Genomic DNA, 10,053 nt, shown 5'->3' with positions numbered 1-10,053 from the left:
AGTACTTCCACCAAAATTGCTTGTTTTCGCCACTTAGAGCCTCAGAGATAATAATAATAGCTGTATAGTTCCTCAGTTATTTAGGAACACCAGTGGTAAAACACTCTGATTCAAGTTTCTTAGTACACTTAGCCAAGAGTAATGCAGAATAATACAACAGCAATAAATCTAACCCTCATGAATTTTATGATGTTCAGTTTTTATTGAAACTGTTGCTGCAGCACTACAAATTACTTTAAGCAAAAACCTAGTATTACCGTTATAAAGGCATGTTTTACTGCAGATATGCTGTACTGGACTGTACTAGATTCTGCTAAGTGTTCCTATTAAACTGCTAACTGTGTGTGTGTGTGTGTGTGTGTGTGTTTAGTCTTTATTACTCTGTTTTTCATTGTTTCTAATAGCTTTTAGCCTGACTGCCTGCGCGGTGATCCAATTGGTCGATTAGAGGCCATGTGGTCACTCGCGGCCAATCAGAATGCAGCTGGGGGAGGGGCAGCCCTCTCAGAGGTTAAACAGGCATTGTGGAGGAGCTGAGGAGGGCGTGTCGTGAAGCCGCTGAGAGTCCGCGGATAGTCCGACATTCCTGCCTCCTCCCGGCGTCCTGTCCGTCCACTCCGGCATCCGTTTACGCTTAGACCCGCCTCGGTGCTTCAGGCTAATTCACAACACTTCACAGTCTAACTTTCCGTCGTCTGTTAGCTTTTGTGGAGCTAAACCGACAGACATCCCCTGGAGCTCAGTCGGCAGAGCCGCGGTACAAATTTCGACCAACATTCCTCTTTTTATTGATTTTACAGTAGATTTTTAAGAATGGCATATCCAGGATACGGCGCCGCCCCCGGTGGATACCCAGGAGCGGTAAGAAAAACGTTCAAATGTGATGAAACATCGGCTGAAAGCTGATAGCCCGAGTCCGCCCACCGCCGTCCCAGGACGGGCATCCCGAGCGGAGACAGTGCGGAAGTGACCGAAGGAGGGGCGATTATCAAAAACCTCCAAAATACACCAGGCCGGGACATTATGTGCATTATCTGTTAAATGTGTAGAACATTCAATGACTTCAGTGCATCGTGGTGATCCTCAGACGCTTCCGTACAGAAAAACTTCTGTAATTTTTACTACAATAAACTCAAACCAGCAGCACAAAAAGTATCCGCCTCATTACAGGAAGAGGTGGACAGTAACTAGTTACAAGGAATGTACGGTTTTGAGCTACTTGTACTTGAGTGTTGTACTTTCTACTGCACGACATTTATCTGACAGATGTGTTTCCTAACCAGATTTTTAAGCACTGAGGCAATCACCGCGTGTGTGTGTGTGTGTGTGTGTGTGTGTGTGTGTGTGTGTGTGTGTGTGTGTGTGTGTGTGTTCCTCGAGTGTTGTAAAGGAAAAAACCCACCCTTCCTCTCTCTCTCACACACACACACACACACACACACACACACACACACACACACACACACACACACACACGCGCGCACCAGATAATGCTCTCAGTGGTGTGTATGAACACACACAGTCAGCTGTGGTGGACTGTGCAGAAGGCGGACGCTCCCATTGTTCCTGAATTTGACCCAGTGGGAGTTTTGTGCCGCTGAGACGTTCCTGAGGTTTATTTGAGATGCGTGAAAGACTCGATTGCTGCACAAAGACCCGGTTGAGACACTCATGCTCGTCGCCGGCGTTTGCTTCCACTTAGTGAACAGGAAAGATGTGGAAACCTGAGGGCAAGGCGCCCTGAACACGCTCTCATTTGAGTGTCTTCTGAAACCTGTTGGACGCTTTGCACTGAGCCTGAGGGCGCGACTGATTTCCTGTCCTGTTTTATCTCTTCTGATTGCCTTTTGATGATTTCTCTAAGTCGTGCACCTTCACCTCTACAGCAGCTGATTTAATGTGACATTCTCATTGGCTGCAAAGCAAACTGTACTTACGAGGTTCGTAGCGTCTAATCCGCATTCAGGTGTGTCGTCTTTACAGCTCAGATCGTTATCTGCCGGACAAAAGAAATGAACTCCCTCATGTGGACTTTCTTGTTCTCTGTTTGTGTCTCTGCAGCAGGATCCTCTGTACGGATACTTTTCAGCTGTAGCTGGACAGGTAACACCCCCCCACACAGACTGCAGCAGGCCTCACCTCAGCCTGAGGCTTTGGTGTTTCTCAGGTGTTTGTGCTGCGTGTGTTGTATTTCCCTTCGTTGTGTTTTTGTAACCTCTGACAGGATGGACAGATCTCAGCGGACGAGCTGCAGCGCTGCCTCACGCAGTCCGGCATCGCTGGCTCATACAAACGTAAGAACACCACACTGGGTTTTATTAGACATCCAGGAGAAACAAATTCACCGTGAGAGGCAGACACATTTTCACCTGATGCTGCTGCGGAGTCAGTGCTCTTCCTTTTCCTCACTTTTATTTTGAAATGACACTTCTTGTGCGTAGTCTCTTACTAGACTTAACTTTTAATGATGACTGTCATGATTAGAAACCTGCAGACTTCCTGCTCTTAATGGCGTCTACAAGCCCAGGTCCAAAGAAGGATGGACATGCTCCATCTGTTACGGTTGATGATTTACATTTGACGCAGAGTCTCGACTTTTTTGGATTCACTTCGAAACATGCAGCTGTGGAAAACAGAGAGACAGAAAAACCCCAGTGTGTTAAATTAAATCAGCGCTGAGAAAGTTAAAAAGTCTCCACGGAGAAAAAGCAGTTAAACATTGAACACGGCGTGACATCGTGGCTTCACTCTTTTCTTTTGTTTGTCCAGCGTTCAGCCTGGAGACCTGCAGACTGATGATCAACATGCTGGATGTATCCTTCACCCATCAGCCAATCAGAGAGCTTTAGTGGTTTTCCTGACAGGTGGAAGGTGTTAGTAACAGGAAACTTGGTGAACTCTGTGACAGAAGTGACGCGTCGTCAAAGCAGAGGGACGAAGACAGATGGAGTAACTGCTCTGTGGTTGTCTCTGTGCTTTCAACACGTAACAGCATGCGTCCGTATACTTTTGGCCATGTGTTGTAACTCAGGCTGGGTTTTGCTGATGCAGCCCACACATCGAGTGCTCAGAAGGGTTTAGTATCCAAACTGTTGATGGTCAGAACAGTGAAATAACGTCATTTCTTCAGTACTAAATACCTACAAAAGCTGTGTACTATCAAGTTTTGGGACATAGTGTAGCGACAGCGTGTTGTCACATCATTCACATCTGGTCTGAATGTTCACGACTGAAGTGTGTGGTGGGTCCTTGACTGATGTGTCTCAGAGGGACATGTCCGGCACCATGGGCTTCAACGAGTTCAAGGAGCTGTGGCAGATTCTGAACGGCTGGAAGACCACCTTCGCATCCTACGACCGGGACCGCAGCGGAACGATAGAGGGCCCTGAGCTGCAGCAGGCCATCTCCGCCATGGGTACGACAAACTGACGGGGCGGCCTGTCAGACATCTCTGCTGTCTGCAGTTTCATGTATTTATTCAAGCCTGTCCTCTTCAATCTAACAGGAAGCACGTTTCATTTGAACAAACCGAGCTGGTTTCCAGAGTGAGTTTGGCTCTTCTGCAGGCTGGACGTCCCTCTGAAGGACATGCCAGATGCAGTCGCCTCATTTGATTTAAATTAAATAATGATTGTGTCTCTGCAGGTTTTAATCTGAGCCCTCAGACCATGAACGTCATCATGAGGCGCAGCAGCACGCACGGCAGAATCGCCTTCGATGACTTCATGAGCTGTTGCATGAGACTCCGCGGCCTGACCGGTGAGTGAGCTGAAGGACAGCGGACACAGTCGGCATGAGACGCCACCAGCCGCTCACCGAGAGCTTTGTCCTGTGCACCAGTCAGCTGATTCAGCTTGTTTTAATGTGTGTGTGCGTGTGTGTGCGCGCGTGCGTGTGTGTGCGCGCGCGTGCGTGTGTATGTGTGTGTGTGTGTGTGTGTGTGTGTGTGTGTGTGTGTGTGTGTGTGCGTGTGTGTGTTTTCCAGATCATTTCCGAAGGAGAGACACAAGCCAAACCGGACAAGCCATGTTTCAGTACGATGATGTAAGTTTCCACCAGGTGATGTCACTTCTTTCATTTCCTGAAGCTGCTGCTGTCAGGCACACCTGAGCCGTCATCATACCTGCACAGGAGAGCAGTTTGAGCTCCACACTCAGCATCATTAGGCCGTGATGTGGGCCTGTGTGTGGGTATTTAAACCACAGCATGTGTCTAACACAGTGTGGTCAGATCATCTAAAAACACTCTTTTATTGTCCGTATCTCACTGTTGAGAGTGAAACTGAGCCGTCCGTCTCAAGGCAGCACTCGTTTTCTACTCCTTCAGTATATCATGTACACATATATAGTTATATTGGTTTTAACTGGATCCTTTTTATGGGCTTTTGTCTTCATTCTTGCTGACTGTGGGATCCATAAAGTTTTATCTTATCTTAGAGAGCACAGCATCCATCAGTGCCCTGTTGACTGTAGAAACATGGACCTGCAGACGTGGCCTCCCTGCGGCTCCCTGCGCTCACATGCATCCGTGCAACGACCGACTAACTGATTTAACTGCTGCTCTTTCTCCATCTCACGCAATGAATCGTTTAAACCTGCAGCTGCTGGTCGCTGTGGGGCAGCAGACGCACGCTGTGCACACAGTATCATCCTCAAACACAGGCGGCAGATAGAGATAAAGACATCCCTCAGTGCAGCTTTAAGCAGCACAGCAGCGCCCTTTGACCTTCTGCTGAATTCCCTCCTCTCGTTAACGTCGTGACAGATGATTTGATGAGGCTCAGAGAGGTCTGCTGAACGGCTGAGCTGTGCGATAACACTGCAAATGTTTCTCTTTGTCTAGTTCATCCAGGTCAGCATGAGTTTATGAAGAGGAGCAGAGGAGTCTCTCCGGCCTTTTCCAGCCTTCTCGTACTAACAGTGTGGACCTTCACTGTGTGTTTACTCGTAATCATTGATGTAGAAACAGTTCAGATGTCGCTGCCACGTTCCATTTTACCAGGAACTTTTTAACCACTTTACAAAGACGTGTAACAAACTATTAAGACCTGATTAACCTCGAGCTGCAGCGCTGACGGGCCTCTGAGTCCGACGTTCGCCGGCGTGAGTGTGAACATGTATGAAACGAATAAACCTGCGAAGAACAAACACAAGCTGCTGTTTGGCTCCTCTTTGCTCCCTTTCAGGAGGTTTGCTTCATTGTTGTTGTTTCTTCTCTTTTTATTCTCTGAAAAATGAACTTTAAAGGTGAAACCGTCCTTTCTCAGAGCCCAGAGGAGGAAAGAAGAATAACACTTTAATGCAGTCAGGCCACAGCTGCTGAAACGACCTAACTGTCGCCTCATGTGATGCCGTGAAGAACTCTGCAGGTCACCTGTTCCCACTGCAGCTTCAATGCAAGATCAATACCTGACAGGTTATTAATAGGACTGATGAGCTGATCCCAGAGCAGCTGGATCAGAGGCTCCTAACGCAGAGCTTCAAGCGAAGGCCTTTCCCATCAAAGGTCACTTCTGGCTCGTTCAGACACTGAGTGAACGTTTGACTGCACAGACGTGGTATTTCTCGGTTAGTTTTTGGGTGAATTCATCTTCTGGATGTGCTCATCGATTTAATTTCATTTTAGCTGTTCTTGCTATTCACTGCTCACGGTTGATCTGGGTTTTTCAGTACCCAGTGCTGATATTTAGAGAGCAGGACAGGACATATGACAGTGATGCGTACGATGAAAGACTCACAGTTGTAACTCATTTGCTTTTATTTCAAACAAGACCTCATGTCATGTGAGGAAGAGGAGACAGAGGGACAGGATCGGCTGGCAGGAGACTTCTCATTTGGGATTGATGTCACACACACATCCAGCATCCTTTGTTTCTTTCAGTCTGCTTGAATCTCCCTTCCTGACCCTTTTAATTCTGTTCTGCATTTCTTTACGTTTATTTGAATCCGGATAATGCGTAACAAGACATGCACCAAGTGTACCATGCTGTGAAAACAAAGCAAAATGATACAACATGTTAAACTCTGATGGGTGAACAGAAACCTCACACTTCTCATCAGTATCTGAAATATGAAAATGTCTCCAGAAAGCACTGGGGGTCACGGCAGGTGCACATTCATTCGTTTTGCATCCACACAACACGTGCGCGTCTCTGTCACACTGAGTGTGGTTTGGACTGTATGTGTGCATACATGTGCAACCTTGTGCACATGGATGAAATACATTGCTCTCACCAGCAATGAACAAAGTGCACAGGTTACCTTTGAGCTTTGGATCTAAGACCAGTGAAGTGACTGTAATGACGGGCTGTAGGCTGTTGAATCTGCCACGTACCTGCTGTGACTCATGTACACCATATCGCACAAAGGTGGCAAGATGTTCACAGTTGTTGGAGAGGAGATGATATTTTCCACAGTTTTTGTGGAGTTCAATGATCCTTTGCCGTATTAGGTCTGGGGTTCTCACTGATGGATTTGTTTTTTCATCGTTGTAATTGTCCTTGTGGTGGCTTTTGGACTCTTTAATTTTTCCAAATACACAGTCAGCCTTCCATTTTGTCTTACCTGTTTGTGAGAATAAACGTTTAGAAAAGCTGCATATAAACTTGTTCCTATTTGATCTGCTGTTTCAGGCCTGTTTTTCTGTTGTACACTCAGGATATTGTAAGAGTTAGAGCAGCCTGTAGCTACAGGAAAGATGAAGGAAGGCTTTCATCATCATCTCTAACTGGAACACAGAAACTAGTTTCTGTCTTTCATCTGTTGCTCACAGACTCATCTGTATGTACACATTATGAAGGAATATCTGTCACTTTGTACGGTGGCTCTGTGGGCTCAATGCAGTGCAGCTTAAGAAAGAACATGCAAACAGACAAAACACAAGCAAAGATCAGTCTGACAGCACGTGGTCACAAAGAAACAGCTGTAAACTGCGTTAATGCAGCCTTTCTTCATTTGCTTGTTTGGTCCATTTGTGTGTCTTTTCTGAAGCTGCAGTGCTCTGAGCTCTCGTGGCCACCGTACCTGTGCCGTCCTATCAGCTGCTGCCCTGTTTTACTAATAATTCCAGGCTGTGTAGTTTTTATGAACTTAGAGTAATGATATATTTAATGCTGCATACTTTCATTTTTCAGTTTACTGCACGTACCCGCAAAGTGAAATATGTCATTATCTCCTTGGCCAACATCTATGTTCTTGTTTTTGACATAAATAGCATAGTGCGTGAGGAGAGGAAGGCAGGAACATCCCTTTGGAAATGCAATTATATCTCCAAATTCGTACTGCAAACAGAGGAAATCAGAGATTTTTATGACAAAGAGGATATTCTGTGGAAAGCAATCAAAATTCTCTACGATAGAAGTCTAAATTCTCTTCCAAAACACACACGACAGTTTCAAAACAGATTCATATGACTGTATTCTCAATGATCATCGTCAGGTTTACTGATTTAAGCACAGAAAGTCATGGTGAAGTCATACATTTATCTGCAGCAGCAGTGGGAGCTCGGTCATTACTGGGTGTCTATTAGGAGAATATTGTAGTAATGGTAGTAACAGCATAACTCATGATAATTAAGCAATAATGTTGTATATTAAAGCAACTTACCTCCCCATTGATCTCTTTTATTGTGATCAGCAGCAGGAGCGCAGCAAGCACGACCAGGATCTTCATGTTTCCAGCAGTGGAGAGCTGACGTGGTGAAAACAGACGCATATATGACGATTAATCGTGCTGGACATTTTGACATTTCAAACTTGAATGAACAAGAACATTACAGCTGTTTTTAAACAGATGTCATGAAACAGCCTCTAAAACGAGGAGTGATGAACGTGCTGACCTCCATTTTAAAGGCACTCACGATATCAAACCACCCAAAAAGCAAATGTTTCTGCTCCAGTGAAGCAATAAAAATGTGCCAAAGAAAAAGTGCAGAGAAGAAAACAGAAGGCCGAAAAGCAGACAACAGACAGCTCCGGTCATCACTTACCACTGATGTGATGACAGAAACTGTGTCGCAGAAATTCGCCTCTTTGCACCCTGAAATACAAACACACAGACAGGTTACCAATAAACTGTAGGTGTTTGGTTTTTTATTGGATTTAGCATCATTACCTCACACAGGAGACAAAAGCAGCTTTTTCTTCCAACATTTTTACAGTGATTCTTAATCATTTCAGAGGTCAAACGTCAGAGCAAGCAAACACCTTCCAGTCATACACGTCATGCCTACCATACAGCAGTATTTTATTTGTGACAGCCGCGGAGAAGCGAATTGTCGCAGAGGTCTTACCTTCTCCAGCGAGATGGTGGGAGCCTGTGGAGGCGGACGAAGAGTTCCCCTTTTATACAGTAAAGAACAGTACATCCCATATCTCCTGGGCCTGCTGTCAGACTCATTTGAATGCTTCATCTTACAGCAAAAGGATATCAGTCATTAAAACATTTACATGTAGAGAACGCGTGTTTTACCTTGTTTCACATTGAGACAGTTCCACACTCATATATTTGTATGTTAGTGGATCGTATAAGGGTGCTAAATAAGTGATAATAAAAGCACATGGAATTAAAGTATATGTACGTATATGTACTACATGTAAATAAGATGTGTACCATTCTCCATGAGTGATCAGTGAAAATACATTTCTTTTATTCTTAATGAGATTCAGATTAGTGGCACAGTGGCACAGCAGGTAGTGCGCGTGCCTCACAGCAAGAAGGTTGCTGGTTCGATCCCCGGGTCGGGCCTTTCTGTGTGAAGTTTGCATGTTCTTCCCGTGCATGCGTGGGTTCTCTCCGGCTTCCTCCCACAGACCAAAAACATGCTCATCAGGTTAATTGGTGACTCTAAATTGTCCCTAGGTGTGAGTGCGAGTGTGAATGGTTGTTTGTGTATATATGTTGCCCTGCGATCGACTGGCGACCGGATCAGGGTGTACCCCGCCTCTTGCCCGTTGACAGCTGGGATAGGCTCCAGCCCCCCCGCAACCCCGAAAGGGATAGGCGGTATAGACAATGGATGGATGGGTGCAAATTCAGATTAAACTTAAATAAAACACAGAGATGGTTCCCGTTCAAAAGTTTGCATACCCATAGTTCTTAGTACTCCAAAAAGCCTCCAGGTCCTGTAAATTCTTGGCTTGTCTTATGTGAACTACATGTTTGAGATCTTCCAGCACACTGTCGGCCACTGCAGAAGCTTAACGTGTTTCTGCTGTAGCCAGTGAAGGAGTTGCTTGGCCTTGTGTTTTGGATCACCGTCATGTTGAAAAGTGTGTCCCACCTGGTTTGATGAATACAAATCATCCTCCTGTATTTTCTGATAACATGCTGCATTGAGAAGTTCTGACTAAAGTCCCTGTGCTGCTGTATAAACTCAAGCACCAACGCATGCAGACTGTTTCTACAAACATTTGAGAAAGAATGGGTCGCTCTCAGGAGCTCAGTGAGTTCCAGCCTGGTACTGTGATAGGATGCTGCCTGCGCAACAAGTTCAGTCATGAAATTTCCCCACTCCTAAATATTCCACAATGGGAGCGATTGGGAGCGACAACAACTCAGCCACGAAGTGGTCGGCCACTTTGAATTTCCCCTTGCGGTATATTGAATTGAATTGAATAAAGTGACGAAGTGGGGTCAGCGGATGCTGAGGCGCATAGTGCGCAGAGGTCGCCAACTTCCTGCAGAGTCAATCGTTACAGACCTCCAAACTTTACGTGGCCCTCAGATTAGCTCAAGAACAGAGCGTAGAGAGCTTCATGGAATGGGTTTTCATGGCCATCCAAGCCAGACATCACCAAGTGCAATGCAAAGCGTCGGATGCAGCGCTGTAAAGCACGCGGCCACTGGACTTTAGAGCAGTGGAGACGCGTTCCCTGAAGTGACGAATCATGCTTCACCATCTGGCGATCTGATGGACGAGTCTGGGTTTGCCGTTTGCCAGGAGAACGATACTTTTCTGACTGCGCTGTGCCAAGTATAAAGTTTGGTGGAGGGGGGATTATGGGGTGGGGTTGTTTTCAGGAGCTGGGCTTGGCCCCTTAGTTCCAGTGAAATA

The 10,053-nt window shown here is 45.9% G+C and overlaps 1 protein-coding gene across 1 annotated transcript; it reads left to right on the top strand.

Annotated features, from left to right (window-relative positions):
• The first annotated feature begins 539 nt into the window (after positions 1-539).
• sri (sorcin) lies at positions 540-5,150 on the top strand. Its single transcript, XM_070965592.1, has 8 exons — positions 540-861; positions 2,062-2,103; positions 2,225-2,294; positions 2,770-2,813; positions 3,268-3,415; positions 3,646-3,759; positions 3,986-4,044; positions 4,843-5,150. The coding sequence occupies exons 1-8, from the start codon at positions 814-816 to the stop codon at positions 4,867-4,869; spliced, it is 552 nt and encodes a 183-aa protein (XP_070821693.1). The 5' UTR covers positions 540-813; the 3' UTR covers positions 4,870-5,150.
• Positions 5,151-10,053: the final 4,903 nt, after the last annotated feature.

Source organism: Chaetodon trifascialis, chromosome 7 (assembly GCF_039877785.1).
Source record: "Chaetodon trifascialis isolate fChaTrf1 chromosome 7, fChaTrf1.hap1, whole genome shotgun sequence".
Classification (NCBI taxonomy): Eukaryota; Metazoa; Chordata; class Actinopteri; order Chaetodontiformes; family Chaetodontidae; genus Chaetodon; species Chaetodon trifascialis.
Note: the sequence above shows the minus strand (reverse complement) of the source record. Positions and strands in the feature narration are given on the sequence as shown.

Excerpts from the sequence above, each read along its gene's own strand:
- sri (XM_070965592.1), top strand. The coding sequence starts at position 814 with ATGGCATATCCAGGATACGGCGCCGCCCCCGGTGGATACCCAGGAGCG. Across the intron at positions 2,104-2,224 it reads TTTCAGCTGTAGCTGGACAG|GATGGACAGATCTCAGCGGA; the intron begins GTAACACCCCCC and ends AACCTCTGACAG. Across the intron at positions 2,295-2,769 it reads CATCGCTGGCTCATACAAAC|CGTTCAGCCTGGAGACCTGC; the intron begins GTAAGAACACCA and ends TTGTTTGTCCAG.